This window comes from Perca fluviatilis, chromosome 10 (genome assembly GCF_010015445.1).
Source record: "Perca fluviatilis chromosome 10, GENO_Pfluv_1.0, whole genome shotgun sequence".
Taxonomy (NCBI): Eukaryota; Metazoa; Chordata; class Actinopteri; order Perciformes; family Percidae; genus Perca; species Perca fluviatilis.
The window spans coordinates 3765623-3788753 of record NC_053121.1 but is presented as its reverse complement, the minus strand read 5'-3'; the positions used below and the strand labels follow the sequence as shown (position 1 = coordinate 3788753).

The window sequence follows — 23131 nt, the reverse complement described above, 5'->3', positions numbered from 1 at the left end:
CGCCAGGAGAGGGGCCCAGCCTGTTAGCTCGCATGTTTAAGCGAATGGAGTTATATAACCGGGTGTACGTTGCAGGACAAACGCTTAATGCACAAGTTCAATGCTAAAAGTACGGATTTTTTTATTTCTTCTTTTTTTTTCTTCTGTAGCCCACATCATGTCTGAAACCACGACATGTTAAGAAGCAGCGTCATTCTAAAATAGAGTCCCATTTGGCTCACAGTGCACAGCAGCCTGTAGCTTTGCTTATCCCTGCACTTATAAACAACGCATTTACAGTCTGCCTCCACATTCATTCAATGAGAAAAAAAACAAATCCAACAGGATTATGGTTGTACATCTTTAAAGCTTTTTTTTTCACTTTCATTATCCAAAGGCACTACAACTCTGGATAATCTATTGCCTGTCTTTTGGGTTTGATGGACTGTAGTAGGTTTGATTTAAAGTTTACAAGTGGGAATAAGACTGGTGTCTCTCTGAGGCTGGACTGGCATAGAAACACAGGAAATGACATGTGACACTTGTTGTGTTTCATCGGCTCTATAGGTCCTGTGACTGAAGTCAAGACTGACATTTATGTGACAAGTTTTGGGCCTGTCTCAGATGTTGAAATGGTATGTACCCACATGTTAAATGGAGTTAAACACTGTACTGTTAATACTGAGCTCGCCTAACTTTGGTCCAACACTGGTCATTACAGAAGAGCATATACACTACTTCATATGTGGGTGCAGGGGCGGAGCCAGAAGTTGTAAACATTCAGGGCTCAGGCATTGATTCCCATTTACAGCAGCTATATGCACAATTTTTCAAGCCATTTCAGATAGAATGCCTAAAAATCTGTACATCATTTGGGAAAATATGATAGTTGCCAAGGAAAAGAATCATCCTGTAGAGCCTATCACTGTAAGAAAAGAATCCGTAAAAATAACGATAATGTCCTGGCAGAAAATTACCAGTACCTGTTCTGTTAAGTTTAGGGAAAATTCTGTAGATTTACAGTATATCCTCTGTGCCTTTAAATGGACATTTCAGTTAATCCAAAAATCCAAGTACGGAAAAACACCTGTGAAAATATCATTACAGAAAATTCCAAAATATTAACACAGTATATTAGCCCGCATTTCTACAGACCTTTCTTACAGTGTACGTCCTATTTTTGTATCTAATTTTTCGCCAACTGTCTTCATTATTCTCAAACTAGAAAACAACAAATGTTGAGGATGACTCATTTTCACTCCTGCCACGTAAAAAGAGGCTAAAATTGGGGGACGTTACTAATTCTAATTCTAACTCTACATTTGAATCCATCCCATAAAAAAATCCGGACTGCTCTAATTGTACATCAATGATCCCCAAAAGAACAGCTACTCAATTATATACAATTTATGTAGTTGTAGTAATAGTAGCATAGAAATGTTGAAGTTATTTCAACATTGGGGCTTCTAAGAAAAAAGAAGAAGCCCCCCCCCCATGTGGGTGGAAGACAAGATGTTTTACTTACCAGACTTTCTTCCAGATGAATGCTGATAATCATGAAGCAACATATCATCCCACCTACCAACCTACCTAACCTCAGCTGCTTGTCTTGCGTTTGCCAATATCCCTGTCTCAGGAGTACACAATGGACGTGTTCTTTCGCCAGACGTGGGTGGACCGGAGGTTGAGGTACGAGGGCCCGATAGAGATTTTGAGGCTGAACAACCTGATGGTAAATAACGTGTGGACACCGGACACCTTCTTCAGGAATGGCAAGAAGTCAGTCGCTCACAACATGACGGCCCCCAACAAGCTTTTCCGCATCATGAAGAACGGCACCATTTTGTACACCATGAGGTACTGCAGTATCACCATATCATCATCCTCGTCACCATATATTACCTATTGACATTAAACACCTGATGAATTATATTCAAAACCCTAAACTTGATCAGATGGTTTTGTTTAAAACTATGTGTCCGTTTCCTACTATTCTCACATATGCTAATTTATAATGTGGAAATGGACTCTTCACATAATTCCTTTTCTATATTTTGGTGTTTGTGCTAATTAAAACAAAAAAAAACAGACTTTGTTTGATTTAAAAGAACTGAGCAGATTTGAAATCAAACCCAGTGGCTCATAATGTGTAAACAGTGCAGAGCTGTGCGGAGGCAGTGCAGGGGCTGCCAAACTTCTCAATCTTAAATTCAATATAACAGTCACGTAACAGCTCCTTTGCCTATTTAGTGAAAATGGTTTGGTGTAAAGTATAGTATAAAAGTAAATCACCGACCTTTTCTAGTGTTAATCACTTCACTGATATGTATTATATCAGAAGAATCAGCCATAGGCTGTGCAACCAATCCCTGTGATTTCTCTACTGCTAGTTTACAACAGTGCATGCTAACATGACATGTGAAACCCACCTTCCTATGCTAAACAGTGCTAAGTGGATGGTAACTTACACTATTTATCAAAACATTGGTGTTGCTGTCCATGATTCTTGCACAAAATCTTGAAGCGTGTGTGTGTGTGTGTGTGTATGTGTGTGTATTTAGTCCTTTATTGAGCAACTCTTCTCTGTACTGCAACAGGTTGACTATTAGTGCTGAGTGTCCCATGAAGCTAGTGGACTTCCCCATGGATGGACATGCGTGCCCACTCAAGTTTGGAAGCTGTAAGTCCTGTGTGTGTGTGTGTGTGTGTGTGTGTGTGTGTGTGTGTGTGTGTGTGTGTGTGTGTGTGTGTGTGTGTGTGTTTATACTGTACTGTATGCACTTCAAAACTAATCAGGAAAGCCAGTGTGGTGGAACCCAGACATCTTGTTTATCCTGCGAGATTTTACCCGCACTTCACCTTCAGAGCCACACATATATACACACACACACACACACACACACACACACACACACACACACACACACACACACACACACTATTAGTGCTGAGTGTCCCATAAAGCTTGTGGACTTCCCCATGGATGGACATGCGTGCCCACTCAAGTTTGGAAGCTGTGAGTCCTGTGTGTGTGTGTTGTGTGTGTGTGTGTGTGTGTGTGTGTGTGTGTGTGTGTGTGTGTGTGTGATTGTGATAGATAAAGAGGTAGGAACAGAGATATTTTATTGCCTGTGTCATGGCAGAAACATGTAATAACAAACTCAGTAAACATACAAAAACCTATAAAAACTCATTTACACAGGATAAAGATTACAATGTTAGCGTGTGTGTTTGGGTCATTACTTTTTATTTAAGTTAGAGGCAGTGGGAATGAAGGAGTATTTGTATTTGTATTTGTGTGTGAAATCATGGCAGAAACAAAAAAACAACTAAGATTCTCAAAAGGTTTAGTTTGACTTATTCACTTTCTTGCCGAAAGTTACATGACAAGATTGATACCACTCTTATATCTGTACAGTAAATATGAAGTTTACACTTAGCAGACTGGAAACATGGGGAAACAGCTAGCTTCCTCTGGCCAAAAGTAACAAAATCTGCCTACCAGCATCTCTAAAAAATAAATATATATTTTGTCACATGGGAAGGTGTATCAATAGCTCGCCACTTTAAGGACATTTTGCGTGTCATGTCATTGCTTTTTAAGATTTTCGTGTTATTCAACACCCTGTTGTCATTCAACACGTGGTCAAAGTTGTATATTAAAAAATGTATGGTTAGGTTTAGGCAACAAAAATGCTTGGTTAGGTTTAGGAAAAGATCATGGTTTGGGTTAAAATAAGTATGTTTTTACTTAAATTAAGTTACGTACAGTAGCCTACATAAGTGAAGTAGTCAACATGAAAAGACTTTTGGTTTCACACGATCCATCCTCCCCATCCTCTTCCCAATGCGGATTTTTGCTCTTAGCTCGATAAGTCAGTAGAGACTAAATGGCCTGAAATTACATGTGAAACCCCAAAAATGGCCTTGTGATAAAATGTAAAATGACTTAAAGGACCATATGCCAACTTATTGGGACTTTAGCATATTCACCGTATCCCCCAGAGTTAGATAAGTCCATACATACCCTTCTCATCTCCGTGCGTGTTGTAACCAAGGGGGTAAGCTTCGCTTGAGGCGCCATTTTGATGCTACAAAACGATCACCACCCGTTAGCATTCCATTGACTGCCATTCATTTTGACGTCACTTGACAGCGAATAACTTTACATCTGAAGCGTTTAAAGACTCTATTTGTCCATTGTTTATTTCTAAAGAAACACGACAATGTATAAAAGGCTCCATTACCTTGTACCTCACGTTATGGCTCCATAGCAGACGGTTTTGTAAAAATAGGCTAACGATTGTGTCACATAGTAGAGGAATTACCGTACAGTACAGGAGAAACTCGCAGGCACTTTCGACTTAAATGAGCTGTTTAAGTTGAATTACTAATGGTAACTAGCATTTTACTTAGCAATAATCAGCCTGTGCCCATGTTATCTCCTTACATATACCTACACTCTCCGTCTCTGCAAGATTGGGAATGATTGAGATTTCTCTTGGCACAGCTACCAGAAGACTTCACACTTTCAGACACGTTGGTCACTTCACATTTACGTCGTCTCTCTCAGTTGGAGGCTGCTCAGTAATGCTCACCGGAAAAGTGCTTCTAATATCCTTCACTGGTCTCCGTCCAGAGACACGGGATCTGTTGGTCCATTCTTATATACTGTCTATGGTCGTAACTCTTTCTGACGCTCCCAGCGCTAGCTAAGTCTAGCACAGATCCTGGAGGTAACATCTAGCCTACTGCTCCCAATAAGTGACAAAATAACGCCAACATGTTCCTGTTTACATGTTGTGATTTGTATAGTCCCAGGGTGTACAAATAACAAGGTCACTATACTTTTACTATCTAGTAATTGTTGACTCTATTACTCCAACTCTGAGCAAACTCCAGGCGAACTCTCTGCTCCTCACCACAGGGCTTCAGGTGCTGCTAGCAAATCACTCCGCCCAAGTAGCAGAAGTAGCAGTGCTTCGCCTTTCTGAGAATATAGTTCCCAGTATGTATACGGTTAGAATATGGCTGTGTCTCATGTGACCTTGTTTTTGTACACCCTGTGACTATACAAATCACAACATGTAAATAGAAACATTGTGGCGTTATTTTGTCACTTATTGGGAGCAGTAGGCTATCTGGATCTTTGCTAAGCTAGGCTAGCGCTGGGAGCGTCAGATAGAATTACAACACGCCCGGAGATGAGAAGGGTATGTATGGACTTATCTATCTCTTGGGGATACGGTGAATAAGACAAAGTCCCAATAAGTCGGCATGTTCCTCTAAGAAATGTGCGTGTTATACGTGCCTTTTGGTGAGACCTTGTCTTTGTACTGAAGTGTAAAAACAACAAGGATCTAGCTGTTTCCAAAATCTGTGCTAAGCTATCTGGCAGCTGGCTGTAATGGTAAATGGACTGCATTTATGTAGCGCTTTCCTAGTCTCAGCTAGTTTTAGCACTATAGCCAGGGATCAAACCACAGGCCTTGTGATTGATAGACGGCTTCTCTACCTCTTGAGCCACAGTTTTTTAGCCAGGGTTTCATGATTTATTTTAGAAGATGTATTTATATTTACAAATGATACCTATAGTGCCTTTTCAGGTAAAGTTTTTAAGAGTTTCTGGAGGTAAGGAAGTCTGTCACTAATCAAAAGTTTGTCCTGGCCTGGTCTGATCACATGACTGTTGTCTGCTCGGTGCTGAAATGGATTCTGTGCTGAACAGAGTGCTGAGGAGCTGAGCACTTTGTGAGACACAAAGCGACTGAATGCTTATTCTAAATAATGAGGCATTTCATGCTTCATTGTGAACAATGAAGCCCTAGCTCAGCATCAATGTTTAAACTGGGCCTACTGGTCAGCAGAAATGACTTATCTGAAATAAAGGTGTTTCTCAGCTCCGTCTTATCGGAGAAGAGCAGCAGTTTGAAGATTACATCTGCAAGGGAAAGAATAGGGACAAGACAACGGGTTTGCCTTTGCATTCATCCCAATCCGCCATCAAATACCCAGTGCGTTGACATTGCAAAGGACAAATTCACATTTCTCAGTTATTGTCATCCGTCTTCCCCTCCTCATCCTCCTCCCTTTCACCATCCTGCTCTGCTGCTGCTAGCCTCCAGTCAGGAGGAAGCGACTATGGATCTGATGTGGCCTGAAGCGAAGGAAAGGTCAGAATGCCTTCCTCTGCCTCAGGATAGCACAGACCTATACAGCTATTTTCCATAGCTTGTGTGTGTGTGTGTGTGTGTGTGTGTTTGTGTGTGTGTGCGTGTGTGTGTGTGTGTGTGTGTGTGTGTGTGTGTGTGTGTGTGTGTGTGTGCGTGCGTGTGTGTGTGCGTGTGTGTGCTCATTTTTCTCTTTGTCTGCCCTGCCTCTATCTTTCCTCCATCACTCTTTCTTTCTCCCGCCCTACGTCTCCTTTTCTGTTTCTCCATCTGGACTTGTGTGCGCAGGCATTGCGTTCCACCCCATGACACACCAGAAGTCATTTCATTTTGGCAGCACAGTATGTATCCTGCCGATGTGGAGTCCCACAGGGAGTGGCAGGAAAAGACAACTGGCATTTTGTTGCGCATCCACAGAATCGGCCAACTTCTTGACTTCTGGGACTTGTTATGATTTAAAGTATCCCTAACTCAGACACAGTGGGGAATTTATCTGAACGTTGCAACGCTGTTTTTGATCGAAAACCTTCAAATTTAAGGATATCAAATTAAATATGTTATGATGACTGAGTAGAAGACTGCTGTTCCCCTCAGCCCTAAGGAGTGTTAAAGCGTCTTTCAGCTCCAGTAACTTTAATGTTCTCTTACAGCTCTCATCAACTTCAACCTGTTTTCAGTGAAAATGTTCTGATAAACCCACTGTACAATACTGTCCAACAACAAACAGCAGACAGACAAAGTTAAGATGCAGATTTAAAGGTCCCATGGCATGAAAATTTCACCTTCTGAGGTTTTTCAATATTAATATGCGTTCCCCCAACCTGCCTATGGTCCCCGAGTGGCTAGAAATGGTGATAGGTGTAAACCGAGCCCTGGGTATCCTGCTCTGCCTTTGAGAAAATGAAAGCTCAGATGGGCCGATCTGGAATCTTCTCCTTATGAGGTCATAACAAGCAAGGTTACCTCCCCTTTCTCTGCTTTGCCCACCCAGAGAATTTGGCACACCCATGAGAGACAGACATCATGGCTTTCAAACGAGCAAAGTGGCAGTTGGTCAAGGCCACACCCACATCCTCCACCTTGACCCCCCACACCCCCCTCCTCTTCAATAGCTACAGACACAGGCCCCGTTTACACGAAGGGAAGACGCAGATATTTTCCTGCGGTTTGGCCTCTCATTTACACGAAAACCCCGTTTTTATCACAGAAAACGATTATTTCTAAAAACTCCGGCCAAAGTGGAGATTTTGGAAAACTTTGTTTGCACATTTGCATGTAAACTGAGACAAACGGAGGTTTAGGCAGCCGAGAGAGAGAAAGAAGACGTGATTGGTTGCTGTTGTTGCTATTGTCGGGATTCTGATTGGCTAACGTGGGCTTGAGCTTCTCATTACACTGCCACCTACAGGTTTGGCATGCTCTTGACGGCATTGACAGCATATATACACGGGTACATATAAACGAACACTTTTCTGAAAACGGAGAGGTTGAAATGTCCGTTTATGAACATAGCCAGCCACGTGTAAACGTAGCAACAGAAATGGCACATTCTAAGGAAAGCTCATTGTGGGACTGGCTCTAGTGGCTGTAATTCTGCACCAAGGCTGAATTTCGGGAAAGAGACTTCAGATACAGTATTAGGGGACCACTAAGGTCTATATAAAAGAGACTTCAGATACAGTATTAGGGGACCACTAAGGTCTATATAAAAGAGACTTCAGATACAGTATTAGGGGACCACTAAGGCCTATATAAAAGAGACTTCAGATACAGTATTAGGGGACCACTAAGGTCTATATAAAAGAGACTTCAGATACAGTATTAGGGGACCACTAAGGCCTATATAAAAGAGACTTCAGATACAGTATTAGGGGACCACTAAGGCCTATATAAAAGCATCCAAAAAGCACCATGTCATGGGACCTTTAAGTGAAAATGTAAATGTAATATGGTTCGTTCACACCAAACATCACCGCGCTTGTGCGCTTCCAGATTATGTTATGAACCTAGACGTTTGGTTTTCCGACATATGTGGCCTGATGGGCAGGCCAGCGCCTTACGTTGCAGTCCGCCACCATCGGTGTATGAATGTGTGAAGGGAACTGGAGGGTTGCTGGTTCAAGTCCCCAGACGGACCAAAGTATGGTGGTGGACTGGTAGCTGGAGAGGTGCCCGTTCACCTCCTGGGCACTGCCAAGGTGCTCTTGAGCAAGGCACCAAACCCCCAACTGCTCGGGGTGCCTTTCCATGGGAAGTCCCCTCACTCTGACATCTCTCCATTAGTGCATGTATAGGTACTGAGCATGCTTATGTAATTCAGGCCTGTGTGTAATAACAACAGAGTGAAAACATTGTAAGTTCCTTTGCAGGATTAATAAAATATAAATTGGAAATAGAAATTAAATTATATAAACGCAGTCCATTTACCATTTCACAAATGTATCTATATAATGTGTATGTATATACACACTTAATGTAAGGCAAGGCAAGGCAAGGCAATTTTATTTATATAGCACATTTCAGCACAAGGCAACTCAAAGTGCTTTACACAAATCATCAATCATTAAAGAACAAATAGCAAATTAGGGAGTAAAATAAGAATAAAAATAGTAATGAATACAAATTTTAAACCATTTAAGATACATAAATAAAAATATAGTTCAGTATAAAAAAAAAAAATCCAAAAATAAAATTTACAATTCCGTATTAAAATTGTATACGAAATAAAATACAAGAATAAAATTCACTGTTCGATAAAAGAATTAACGAAAAGCATTATCAAAAAGTAAGGTCTTCAGCCTTGATTTAAAAGAGCTGAGAGTTGGGGCAGACCTGCAGTTTTCTGGTATTTTGTTCCAGATATGCGGAGCATAAAAACTAAACGCTGCTTCTCCCTGTTTAGTTCTGACTCTGGGGACCACGAGCAAACCTGTTCCAGACGACCTGAGAAGTCTGGGTGGTTCATAAAGCACTAACAGATCTGAGATATATTTTGGTCCTAAGCCATTTAGGGATTTATAAACCAGCATAAGTATTTTGAAATCAATTCTTTGAGGCACAGGAAGCCAATGTAAAGTCTTTAGAACTGGAGTGATATGATCCACTTTTTTGTCCTAGTGAGAACTCTTGCTGCAGAATTCTGAATCAGCTGCAGCTGTCAAATTAGTTTTTTAGGCAGTCCTGTAAGGACGCCGTTACAGTAGTCAAGTCTACTAAAAATAAAAGCATGGACCAGTTTTTCCAAATTCTGCTGAGACATAAGTCCTCTAATTCTTGATATATTCTTAAGATGGTAATAGGCTGATTTTATTATTGTCTTAATATGACTGTTAAAATTCAAGTCCGAGTCCATGACAACACCAAGATTTTTTGCTTTGTCTGTTGTTTTTAACAGGGCCATTTGAAGCTGTGCACTGACTTTCAGTTTCTCTTCTTTTGCTCCAAAAACAACCACCTCAGTTTTTTCCTCATTTAATTTAAGAAAATTTTGGCACATCCAGTTGTTGATTTGTTCAATGCAATTAGTCAGTTTTCTTATTGGACTATAGTCCTCTGGCGTTAAAGTTATATAAAGTTGTGTGTCGTCAGCATAGCTATGGTGATTTATCTAGTTGTTTTCCATAATCAGAGCCAGTGGAAGCATGTAGATGTTGAAAAAGAGAGGTCCCAGAATTGAACCTTGGGGAACTCTACATGTCATAATTTTACGCTCAGATACATAATCGCCTATAGACACAAAGTAGTCTCTGTTCTTTAGATATGATTCAAACCGGTTAAGAACTGATCCTGAAAGGCCAACCCAATATTTCAGTCGATCTAGTAGTATGTCATGGTCGACCGTGTCAAATGCCGCACTAAGATCAAGTAAGACCAAGACTGAGGTTTTGCCACTATCTGTGTTAGAGTCATTAAAAACTTTTACAAGAGCCGTCTCAGTGCTATGGTGTGGTCGGAAACCTGATTGGAAAGCATCAAAACTGTTGTTTACAAATAAAAATAGGGTAAGTTGTCGAAAAAACACTTTTTCAATGATTTTACTTAAAAATGGTAGGTTTGATATTGGCCTATAATTGCTCAGTAGTGATGTATCTAGATTGTTCTTTTTTAAAAGAGGCTTGATGACTGCAGTTTTTAGGGCCTCTGGGAAAGTACCTGTAAAAAGAGATGTGTTTATAATATGTAGGAGATCGGAAGCCAAACAGTTTAAAACATTTTTAAAAACATTTGTCGGTAAAATATCGAGGCAACAGGAGGAGGTTTTTAATTGTTGTATGATGTCCTCCAGGTTATTGTGGTTGATCATATGAAATTGTGTCATAATGGAATTTATATTGCTTGGTCTCTGTGACAACACCGGATCTGTGCTTGATAGGGACGCATTAACTGTCTGTCTAATTTTCTCAATTTTATCTGTGAAGAAGGAGGCAAAATCGTTACAGTCTTTAACGGATAAAAATTCAGATTTTACTGGTACTGGAGGGTTTGTTAGTCTATCGACTGTAGCAAATAAAGTACGTGAGTTATTGTTTCTTGTAATAATGTCAGTGAAGAAGGACTCCCTTGCATTCCTTAGTTCAAAGTTATAAGTTTGAAGTCTCTCTTTATAGGACTCATAATGGACCTGGAGATTACTTTTTCACCATCTACTTTCGGCTTTTCGACACTCCCTTTTTTCTGCTCTTACCAATGTGGCATTTCTCCATGGGGATTTATTTTTAAAAGAGACCGTTTTATCCTTAATGGGGGCAATGGCATCAATAATGTTTGTAATTTTACAATTAAAATTATCTACAAGCTCGGTCACTGAGACCCCTGAAAGAGCAGGTGTGGAAGAGAAAATCTGAACAAATGACTCACTGGTGTTGTCAGTGATATACCGTTTTTTGATTACTTTAGTTTGAATCCTTTTTTTTAACAGAGAAAATGCCATTAAAGAAAAGACATGAATGGTCAGATAAAGCAACATCAGTCACCTCAACATTAGAAATGTTCAGACCCTTGGAGATAATCAAGTCTAAGGTGTTAGGCTCTAGTCAGACCCAGGACTGAGAACAGGCACACAAACACAGATGAGCAGTTAGCAGTGTTTTATTGGACACAATGTGGATAGTGCAGGAGGGAATGGCCAGGAGAGCAGCTCCAGGTGGAGTCGAAGCTGGAGATCAGACGGCGGGTGTGTGGCCAGGCAGCGAAGACGAGAGCTGGGTGGAAAGGCTGGTTGAGAACGGAGTTGCGAGGTGAGCAGGCAGCGAGGAGGCAGATGAGAACCGAAAAGCAGCAGGTCCAGAGGCGGGATCTGAACAGAGATGGGAAGCATGAGACAAGCACAAAGGAGGCAACAGGTATGCTAGTAACAGGACTGAATTCTCTCGAGCACAGAGTGGAGCCACGTTACCACAGGAATGGTTGCAACGAACTGGCGCTGAAGAGGTGAACAGCCCGGGTAGATAACTGTTGGTTGATTACTGGAGTGAGCTGCAGCTGGCTGTTGGTTGATTACTGGAACGATCTGCAGCTGGCTGGAGCAGAGCAGGTGAGAGTGGCCACGCCCCTAGACCTAAATCCTCTTGAGTGACACGCAGACAGACACAGACAACACACACATAAGGGAAAGGGGAAACAGGAAAACAGGCTGGGACAGGGAGACAGACACTGACCCATAACATAAGGTGTGTCCCTTATTGTGTGTGGCCTGTGTCACATGCTGAGTTAGTCCATAGTTCTCAAAAATACAACATCATTCTTTAGTTCCTCTGTCCTGGGGATTGTCAACATGAATGTTAAAATCGCCAGCAATAATCACACAATCAAAATCAATACAGATCGCAGACAGCAGTTCAGCAAAATCTTCAAAAAAGGCTGCACAGTATTTTGGTGGCCTATAAATATTAAGAAATATAGCTTGAGGAGAAGACCTCAGCTGAAGAGCCACATGTTCAAAACTAGCAAAATTTTCGTAAGATAATTTCGTACATTTAAATGAATCATTAAACAAAATAGCGACTCCACCACCTTTCTTATTAAGTCTATTCTCAGTCATGAAGTGAAAATTCGGAGGAGCTGACTCAATAAGTACTGTATCACTGTTATAATTGTCCAACCAAGTTTCAGTTAGGAACAAAAAATCTAGGTTGTGCTTAATAATAAAATCATTGATTAAAATGGATTTTCCTGCCAAAGATCTAATGTTTAGTAGGGCAAGTGTCAGTTTGTTAAATGTATTAGCAGTCTCCTTTTCTGTGATAGACTGCGGCTGACAAGGGATGGGTACTAAATTCACTGTCTTAGCAGTGAAGTTCTTACATAGTGTGTTCTGACTCTTCACCAATTTGTTTGGTCTGTTACTGATTCTGACTGGAATGATGGAGCTAGTTTGTGGAAAGAGGTGGTGTGTGGGAGTGTGCATGTGCACATCCTCCTCAAATGTCGACAGTCAATCATGAGTCTGTATTTTCAAAATCATCATTTTTGTAAAATCATATTATAGTCATGTATGTACATTGTGCACTGCACACAACGTACGCGTACACAACGTACAGTAGGTGACTCACTTGCTGTCTTCCCACAGATGCCTATCCCATAACAGAGATGATCTATACTTGGACCAAAGGGCCTGAGCATTCAGTGGAGGTCCCTCCTGAGTCCTCCAGCCTCGTTCAGTATGATCTCATCGGCCAGACGGTCTCTAGTGAAACCATTAAATCCATCACAGGTGAGACTCGCTCGTCCTCTCACCCTTTTGACTTATCAACTGAATTGTACTGAATGCTTCCAAGCAAAATGGCTTTCTTACTTTCACACATTATTGTAAAAAAAACCAAAAAGGTGTAAAATAGATGTCCAGCTGTCTCTGTGTATCGTACTGTGTCAAACCTGGTAGATTTGCCAGGTCTACACTGTATTTTCCACACGACTGACAGGACAAATACTGTACAAATGCTAGCCTGGGTAAACCCTGACGACCTTCCGGCAAATTTGAGATTTGCTCTGCAGGTCGCTCTCAGTTACAACTGAGAAGGGTCTGGTGTTAACCAGGCTATACAAATGCAGCAAAGGTTGAAAGGATTTGGAGCTTTGTCAATCCATTGAACCATGGCCAGCAGACAGTACCAGCCTCTTGAAATCCAACCCTGTGAACATCATGAATTGAGGCATTTCAGAGGGCCTTTCAGTTCACATAAATACTGAAGGATCCGAAAAAAAAAAAACTTTTGGCAGCAGAAAGTTAGGTGACATTTGTCCATTTGGGTGAAAATGGATAGGGGTTACTAAAATGTAGACAGCCACGAAGAAACGATCAAATAGAATCAAATGTGACATCTGTCTAAAGCTGCACTAAGGGAAATGTGTTGCCCTGTGACTTTAAATTCTTTGTTAATCAAACTAATTCATTTCTGTTGATCCTCCAGGTGAATATGTGGTGATGACGGTCTACTTCCACTTGAAACGGAAAATGGGCTACTTCATGATTCAGACGTATATCCCCTGCATAATGACAGTAATCCTCTCCCAAGTGTCCTTCTGGATAAATAAAGAATCGGTCCCGGCACGCACAGTCTTCGGTATGTAGACTTCACACATCCCTCATCCTGCACAGCCTTTCGGCTCTCTGTTTATTGACTTGACTCGATGCCTGCATGTGTGTCTCTCCACTCGGCACAACAAGGTGATGTGAGGTGATTATGACAAATATAAAGAGCTGCTGTTTTGTTTTTTTATCCTAAGATTGCCTCATGAAATGCAAATTCACTGCTATTAGTTTTAAGACTGTTTTGATATGCTAGAATGAACAGCTGACAGCATTAGGAAAAATCATTTTGATGCATCTCCGAAGCAAAGATGCCTCCAGCAAAGACCAGAAATTTGGGTCTAAGAAAAGGTTTTGTATCCTCTCAAGATGTAATATGAATACCCGTCTAAATGAGTTATAAAACCTTGATGGGGAAAGATTAAAAGTAATTGTTTAAGGCAAGATGCCCCGGGAGGAAATTAAGATTTTAGGTCTCCACAGATTTTAAATTTTACATAAAGAATGTAAATCTAACCAAGAGCAGTTAATTCAAAAAAGCATGTGCTACTTTAATGAGATTAAGCTTTAAAGGGTTTAGGCCTCAAACGAAACAAAAATAACAAATGATATTTCATTTCTATCACTATCCCTACATTGTAAACACAGGTCTGTGAAAATGAGTTTATTCTTTTAATAAACTATTCTATTCTTTTCTAAACTATTCTATTTTTAATACAAAATGTAGTGCAGTAACAGCCGCGTTGGGCACTAACACATTACAGTAATCCATTTTTTTTGTAAACAATTGTGAAAGGGTATATTAGCATATCAAATTCAGTAATTAGCTACAGTTACGAATCACTGTAACGTATGCGCTTTCTTACTGTGACTTTTGAGGGTCGGCTTGTTCGCTGTATTACCGGGGGTTTAATGGTGGTTTGATATAAGCTTGGTCCGTGGTCGGGTATGTGTTAGCTTGACGTAGCTAGTTAGCCTTTTCCAAATGAGGAGAATGTGACTCCTGGTAATAATTAAAGTTGTTTTATGATGCCTTCAAATCGAACTCGCTAAAAGCCACCGAGGCTAACAACTTAGCGAGCTAGCAAGAGGGTAATGTAATGCAGGAAATGCAAAAGCATAATGACAGAGGAGAAAGATGAGGTCGTTAGGAATATCAATATTTTACAGACATTATAAAATGATGAAGAAAAACTATACGGCTAAAATTACAATACATTAACTTTCTTGGCCTCAGCCATTTCTGAAAACGTTAGCAAACGTGTCACAACTTGTGAACTCGCAGCTTACAGAAAATGTAATGTTACACTTCCGAGTTTGTGAATATCACATATCAGGAGGTGTCATATGGACTCCACTCGCAAACACGGTAAACATGGCCCCATTTGAAGGCCGCATTATTCACACGTTGTGTCTCGTTAGCTGGCATGCTAACGTTGGCCATTCAGCAGTCACCTATGCTAGTTTTGTTTAGAGTTGCAGGGTGTGTGAAGCTTGCAGCTGAGATTGGCTAAGAAAGCTAGGTCAGTAAATTCCCCCCAAACGGTAGGGCTTCCTGCTTTTTAAACCACAATGTCTTGTTTTCTATTTCTACACAAAAATGTGATGTGTGGGTTTGGAAGATATGGAGTTGTTTAAAGGTCTTTGACGGAGCTGTACTGATAAAGTAAAGTAAAGAGTAATGTAACGTGTTACTGTTGCTGCTGCGTAATTAGTAAAGTAATGTATTAAGTTTTTCAATGAGTAATGTGAAATGAGTAATTGATAACAGTTTTCAAGTAAGTTGCCCAACACTGGTTAGCAGCTAGGTTTTGCTGTAAGCAAACAAGCTAGCAGCCTGATCAGAGTACAAGTTGATTTTCTTTCCTTTCATTGAAACATGGTGATGTCTGTTTTTTTAAGGAGATTATGTATTTGTGTCTTTCCTCACACATCTTGTCTTCTTATAACCAAAATTATTTTTTTATGCCTTTTGTAAAAAAAACAAAACCCACATATCCTCAAATGCCAACAAGAAAATATTAGATCAAGGGTTAGGGTCAAGATCTAGGCCTATGTGATGTTTTTTTGCTAAATCATGAAAAATGCTACATTACTTTTCGAAATACTCTTTTCTCAACATGCAACATGCATCCTGTCCTTGGGCATACTTGTCTGCCTTGCGCCGCCTCCGCTGTCCGCAGGGGGGCGACTTGCGCCTGGGGGGCTTGGACCCCGTTTATACCTGCTTGCAGGTCAAATGACTTTTATTCTTAATAGTTGTTGCAGTGTTACTCAATAATATTGTTACAGTTAAAATGAGTTACAACTGTTACATTGCTTATAAAGAGTGTGATCATATTTGATCATATTTTCAAAGGTTGTTGCATTATCCATCCTTTCTACGAACTACATCATCAGTAACTTTCAGTGTTTGGCCTGTGACCCAGTTGCGCTCTCCATGGCTCCCCTGATAGAACATTCGGGTCCCTGTCCTAGAATAGACTGATTAGTGTGTGTCGACAGAGATGATGGAGGGCGACAGACAGAGCTGCTAAAACTAGACCAGTGTTGCAGGCTGTTGTTGTTTTATTATTAAGGGCCGTCTCAGTCTGGTAGTTTGTCGACCACGTTCCTCCACTTCTGTTGATGTATAGTCATTCGATGATAATTGTACTGACTCTCCTCCATTTTGAAGTTAGTTCTGATAGATTATGTTTTGGAGCATCGTTTTCAAGAGGTCATTTTAATTTGAGTAATAGAAATAAAAACATGAGTAACAGTGGTGATTAATAACAACAGCTTTGTGAAATGTCGACTGTTAATGCGGCCAGAAGTATGTGGAGTTACAAAATGGAAGTGGTCTGTTAGTGAAATATAATATTTTATTTTCAGTTTTGCATAAGATGTTTAGTTCCTTTCTAATAAGGCACCCTTTATGAAGGGATCTAATGATTATAACTTGGGGTGTCACGATTTTGATTCTAAATCGAAACCCTTCTGCCATCTAGTGGCTCTCTTTGAGGAGGAGGAGCTACTGGCAGCCAATGGTGTGGTGTGACGCAACAGAGAGGCGACCAATGGCGGCTCCTAAAAAGGTTAGCGTCGATACTGCAATATCATCAGTTATATCAGAACTGGAGAGTATTTATTTATTTAAAGAAGAGCAAAGAACGGCACTGAAGGCTTTTCTTGATGGAAAAGATGTTTTCTCTCTTCTCCCGACTGGCTTCGGCAAGAGTTTGATATACAGATGCTTCTTCCAATCAAATGTATTTTTTGAAAGGGCCTGCCCTTTTCCAAACAGTTTCTTTTTAAAGAAGAATGTGTATGTAATTTAAATGACAGTTGTTTATTGCATAAAAGCAATGTTCTGCTGAGCTTTACGAATCCAGACTTGATTGTCTAATAATGGCATATAGCTCAAAAATTTAATTGAATCGTGACCCTATAATCCAAAGTCAAATTTCATCGTGGATTTGGAGAGCCATGACACCTGTAACTATAACTAATCAATAAATTATTCATATTGTAAATCATCAACTAATGCTTTATAGATCAGTTGTAAGTAGTGCTGTCAAACGATTAAAATATTTAATCGCGATTAATCGCATTAATGTCATAGTTATGACAATTACTATCGCAATTAATTGCACATTTTTATCTATTCTAAATGTCCCTTGATTTCTTTTCGTCCCATTATTTTTTCTCATTTTAATGCTCTTATCAACATGGAAAAGTGGATCGGCTTGCTTTGTGCTAATGTAGTGTGTTCACGTTAACATTCTCACTTGGACCCATTTAGCTATGGCTGCAGTAAGTTTGTTCTTAGTTGTGGTATCCATATGCTTTGTCTGAAGTCATCTATTGTCGCCTGGCTTTGATGAGGGGGGAGGAGAATTCCCATTAGCTGTGTGCTCGGCCATCAAGTGGTATTTCAGACTGGACGTGCTGCGATGATAGCTCAGTTCACAACGACAAAACACACACATCACTTTGGTCTCGTCAATGGAACCATTTGGCAATTTTTTAAAAGTAAACTTTCTATTCAGAATCTTATTGGCATCCATTTTGGCGTCTCGTGCTCGCCATCCACTCAAAATGCAACGTTAGCCTGCTACACAAGTATGTGCGGCGTGCCTCTTGTTTTGTTTTCGGTCTAGCTAGATCCGGTGTGGTGTTGTACTTTTTGTAACGTTTGTAGTTGTTACAACAGCATGTGAAAAAAACTACAAAGTTTGCTAGGTTAAGAACGTTAATCTCGCGATAAAAAAATCGACGCCGTTAAAATGGGTTTGCGTTAACGGCGTTAATAACGCGTTTATCTGCACTAGTTGTAAGTAGTTAACACTTTGAGTTGTTGAGTTTGAGATTGTGAAAAATCCCTTTGACTGTTTGTACTATAGAGGATCTGCACTAAATACATTAATTCATTTTTAACTTATGTATGAATAGCTTACTAACATGTATAACTGCATTATTACCAAATAGTAGGATTAATAGCCACTTCAGTGGAGATTTGGGTGTGATATGGTAGTAGCGGCTTATTTAGCCTCAAACCGCTAGCAGTGATGAGGAGTGGTGAGGTCTGGTAACCTCCCCAACCGACACTGACAGTCATGACCAGTCGAACGCCGAACGCTGTTGTGCTTGAGCTATGTTACTGGTTACTGGTTGCATGGCGTTCGTCGTTCAACTGGTCGTGACCAACATGGCACCGGCCTGTATAGTGAACGGTACAGTCTTTATAAACTATCTTAATAATAAACTGTCTGTACACTTACAAAGTTCTCAATGCTTCGGTTTACATGTAGGGACCCTCATTGTGCTACCGTTATTATACCGCTATTTTGAGTCTTGTTAGTGGTGTAGAAATAGCGATTGCTTTTTACTTTCGCGTGCCCCAACGACTAGCATTATAGGCTAATTAGCGGTTTGCGCTAACACTGGTCACATTCGATTAGTATGAAAACATATCCCAGAGAACGGTCGACTCGGTACCCATGTGTTATTAACCCCTAGGTTCATTTTGCGCCGGATTTCTCCTTTAAGTATTATAACAGGCTTGTTGTCTGGCAGCGGCATTTGGTCAATCCGTGACAGCATACTGAATCACTGATGGTGACCAAACAACCAACCTCCCTAATGGTTTCGCTGCTGGTCTCACACACACACACACACACACACACACACACATACACTGCAGTGTCACCTGTATCCATTCAGTGTGCATTTGACACAGTGTTTTACTGTTGACTGTACAGTTTGTGTTTTGAGTCTTTGCTGAGCAGGAAAAAAACTCTGTGTGACCCTCAGAAAAAAATGTCTCTTGATGCCGTGCAGCCCAATAAAGCACTGGGGGATCAATGCTGCTCTCCCGCAGTGACCAATGTATCTGACAGTCCAGCTGCACTGCCCCCGCCTTCCCCGCCCCAATCTGTCCAACGCCACAGAGGCATCACAGCAGCACAACTATAGTTGTGTCAGTCGAGCCTCTAACTGCTGTTATCCGCTGTGCTTAAATGTGCGTGTGTGGCGGCGGTGGGTGAGGTGTGTGTGGGAAGGGAGGAGGGTGGTCGGTGTTTGGATTTCTCCTCGTCCTCCCTGCAGCCACACTCTGTGTTGACTTCCTGCCTCTGTGACTCAACCACAGTGTCCTGCTGTGAGCGTGGATGAAGCAGTTTGTCAGGAAGACAAACGGGAGTGGAGGGACGATTAGAGACGGAGCTTTTTGGCTTCAGATAGAGGGGTCAGAGCAAAAAGCACATTTTTAACAAGCTCATTCAAAGCATGGGTCATGGGTTTCTATGTCTTTGACATGTGACAAGACTGCGGTTCACTGCACATTTTGTCTGGAATGAGCGTGCGAGTGTGGCCATTAATGGTAGAGGAGGTCACAAAATTGAATTCCCAATCGCCCAATGGCACTTTATAGGAATAGTTTAACATTTTACAAAATACGCTTATTTGCTTTCCTTGTGAAAGTTAGATGAGAAGACTGATACCACTCTCATATCCTTGTGTTAAGTACATAAATTGAGCAGGAACGTGATTGGTGTAGATTAGCATAAAGTAAGATACCCTGGCTCTCTTCTGAAGCATACTAATTAGATGCACTGATACCGATGCCAGTATCGGGCATCGGTCTGATGCCATGCGCATGTACTCGTACTTGTAGTCATAAAATTACTCCAATACTACCACACCCGGTACCAGCTCATAGCAATGTGACAATAACTTCTCCGTCAAGCAGGTATAGGCGATGGAAGAGGAGCAATGACAGCCGTTTGGAGATTTTTGGCTGTAAAAAAATAACTAGGCCCAATGCGTGATTACACTTGACGACCAGCCATTGTCAGTCGTTAATAATACTGGATTTCCACGTCTTCTCAGTATACTGGAGCCGAGAGCTTCCCAGCCGTCACCTGCGTCACCACATCACAGAAACCGTGTTTCCAAAGCTGCTTTGTGAAAAATCACATCAGCAGCCTGTTGCCCGTTCAGTAAATCCACATGGGTACTTAATATGCACGTGAATGACGTCATCGGACTTTGCGTTATTCATTCTTTCTAAACTTCGCTCAGTATTCAGTCCCTCCAGAAAAACACTATTATGCAATCGCATAATTCAATGCATAATCAGCCAAAGTCATAAATTGCCGATTTCCACGCAAAATATGCGGGGCTTGCATGATTTCATAATCCCCACATTTTCGTTGCAAAAAAGTGACATATATCTTAGCAGAAAGTTGAAAAATGTTGCGTTTACTTCACACAAGAGCAGACATTTTCCCCTGTTGCCATGGGAACGTTATGAAATGATATAATTACGCAACGTGAACATCATCGAAAAGCAGGGTGTTTGGGGAATCACTTTTTTTTCTCTTTTTCATCAAACTGCAGTTTATAATAATAATAATAATAATAAATTGAATTTATATAGCGCTTTTCATGGACTCAAAGTCGCTTTACAGGGCAGGGTAGATTATAAAAACATAACAAAACAAAACGAGCAAACAAAACAAGTAGAACAAAACAAGATACAGATGAAAAAGGGAGGGGGGCAGGTGGACTATGGGTAGGCTGAGGTGAAGAGATGGGTCTTGAGGCGGGACTGGAAGATGGTGAGGGACTCAGAGGTGCGGATCTCTCTTGGGGAGGGAGTTCGAGAGCCTGGGAGCTGCTCTGGAGAAGGCTCTGTCCCCAAAACAGCGCAGGTTGGACTTTTGGATGGAGAGGGAGCCGGCTGAGGTGGATCTGAGGGACCGTGAGGGTTGGTAGGGGGAGAGGAGGTCAGTGAGGTATGAGGGGGCCAGATGGTGGAGGGCTTTATAGGTGAGGACCAGGATTTTGTAGGTGATCCCGGTGGGAAATGGGAAGCCAGTGGAGTTGTTTTAGGACTGGAGTGATGTGGTGCCAGGATTTGGAGCAGGTAATGGCGGCGGGCGGCTGAGTTCTGGACCAGTTGGAGTCGGTTGATGTTGGGTGAGCTGATGCCGAGGAGAAGTGAGTTGCAGTAGTCCAGTCGGGAGGAGATGAAGGCGTGAATGAGTCTTTCAGCAGCGGGGGGTGTGAGAGAGGGTCTGATTTTGGCGATGTTGCGGAGGTGAAAGAAGGAGGTTTTAATGACTTGACGGATGTGAGGCTCAAGGGAGAGGGTGGAATCAAAGATAACGCCAAGGTTGCGGGCCTGGGGAGATGGGGAGACAATGGTGCCGTCGATGGTGAGAGTGGGGTTATTGGTTTTGCTGAGTGTGGATTTGGAGCCGATCAGAAGGAATTCTGTTTTGTCGCTGTTGAGTTTGAGGAAGTTGTGTTGCATCCAGGTTTTAATAGCTGACAGACAGGAGTTGATGTGGGAGAGGGGAGGATTGTGGGGGGATTTGGTGCTGAGGTAGATCTGGGTGTCGTCAGCAAAGCAGTGGAAGTCCAGGTTGAAGTGGCGGAGTATCTGACCAAGAGGGAGGATGTAGATGATGAAGAGGAGGGGGCCAAGTACGGAGCCTTGGGGAACACCTTGAGTGACTGTGGCTGTGGCAGAGGTGTGGTTGTGGAGAGAGATGAAATGGGATCTGTTGGAAAGGTAGGAGTGGAGCCAGCTGAGTGCAGTACCGTCGATACCGAGGTCTTTGAGTCTGGTGAGCAGGATGTTATGGCTCACAGTATCGAAGGCTGCACTCAGGTCGAGGAGGATGAGGATGTTGAGGGAACCGGTGTCAGCAAAGGTGAGGAGGTCGTTGAGGACTTTGAGGAGAGCGGTTTCTGTGCTGTGTAGGGGGCGAAAACCAGATTGGAGAGGTTCGAATAGGTTATTGGCAAGAAGATGGGTTTGTAGTTGTGAGGCGACTATGCGTTCCAGGGTTTTAGACAGAAAGGGGAGGTTGGATATTGGGCGGTAGTTGTTGAGAGAGGAGGGATCCAGACCAGGTTTTTAAGGATTGGGGTGACAGCGGCAGTTTTGAAAGCAGAGGGGACAGTTCCAAGGGACAGTGAGGAGTTGAAGGAGGTTAGTGAGGTAGGGGCATAGGACCGGGAGGCAGGACTTCAGAAGTGGAGTAGGGAGGGGGTCAAGGGAGCAGGTAGTGGGTTTGGAAGAGCTGATGAGTTTGGAGATTTCAGGAGGAGTGACTGGGTTAAACTGGGGGAGGAGGAAGTGTGGAGGAGGGGTCGGGAGGTCTGGAGGGATGGAGAGAGGAGGGTCCAAGGTAGGTGCTGGAGTAGATCCTGGAAGGTCAGATACAGGGGATAGGGATTTGTAAATGAGATTGATTTTGTGGTGAAAAAGTGGAGGAATGAGTTGCAGAGATCCGGAGTAGAGGTAAGGAGGCTGTTGGTCCGAGGCTTGATGAGGTTGTTCAATGTGGAGAAGAGGGTTCTGGGGTTTTGGCAGGGGTCGGTGAGGATGGTGGAGAGGTAGGCAGATTTGGCAGCAATGAGGGCATCTTTGTAGCGATGAGATGGGATTTATAGGCTTCATGATGGACTGTGAGGGATGATTTCTTTGTCAGACGTTCCGCGTTGGCGGCCAGTTTGTTTCATTTTCCGGAGTGCAGGTGTGTACCAGGGTGAAGAGGTGTTAAAAGTGACGGTTTTGTTTTTAGGGGGCCAGGGTGTTGAGGGAGGTAAAAAGGTGGAGTTGAGGTGGTCTGTGAGGTCATCGGGTGAGGTGAGGGTTGAGTCCAGGTGGAGAGAGGTGGAGAGCAGGTCAGAGAGATGGTGGGGAGTGATAGATTTGAGGTTGCGGAAGGTGATTTCTCTGAGGAGGCGGGGGCGTGGGGTTGGAGAAGGGATGGTGAACCGTATCAGTTTGTGATCAGAGGAGGGAAAGAGGCATGGATGGAGGTCGAGCACTGGTTGGTTGGTGGACCAGACCAGGTCGAGGATGTGACCTTTTCATGGGTGGGGAATGTGACATGTTGGGTGAGAGAGAAGTTATCCAGTAAAAATTTTGAATTCTGATGAGAGCTTGCAGGTG

General features: G+C 42.1%; 1 protein-coding gene and 1 long non-coding RNA gene across 4 annotated transcripts in view; one reads left to right on the top strand and one right to left on the bottom strand.

Moving 5' to 3' along the window:
• gabra4 (gamma-aminobutyric acid type A receptor subunit alpha4) overlaps positions 1 to 23131 on the top strand; it is a 37815-nt gene that overhangs the window by 1298 nt on the left and 13386 nt on the right. For all 3 annotated transcript variants that reach the window (XM_039813424.1, XM_039813425.1, XM_039813423.1), the window contains 5 exons: positions 547 to 614; positions 1616 to 1836; positions 2577 to 2659; positions 12718 to 12861; positions 13559 to 13711. In XM_039813424.1, the coding sequence (XP_039669358.1) occupies positions 547 to 614; positions 1616 to 1836; positions 2577 to 2659; positions 12718 to 12861; positions 13559 to 13711 (669 nt within the window). The remainder of the gene's footprint in view (positions 1 to 546; positions 615 to 1615; positions 1837 to 2576; positions 2660 to 12717; positions 12862 to 13558; positions 13712 to 23131) is intronic.
• On the bottom strand, positions 11222 to 12759 carry LOC120566788. Its single transcript, XR_005640467.1, has 3 exons — positions 12701 to 12759; positions 11545 to 11801; positions 11222 to 11445 (listed from the first exon to the last, which is right to left on the bottom strand). It is a non-coding gene; the product is annotated as an uncharacterized LOC120566788 (long non-coding RNA).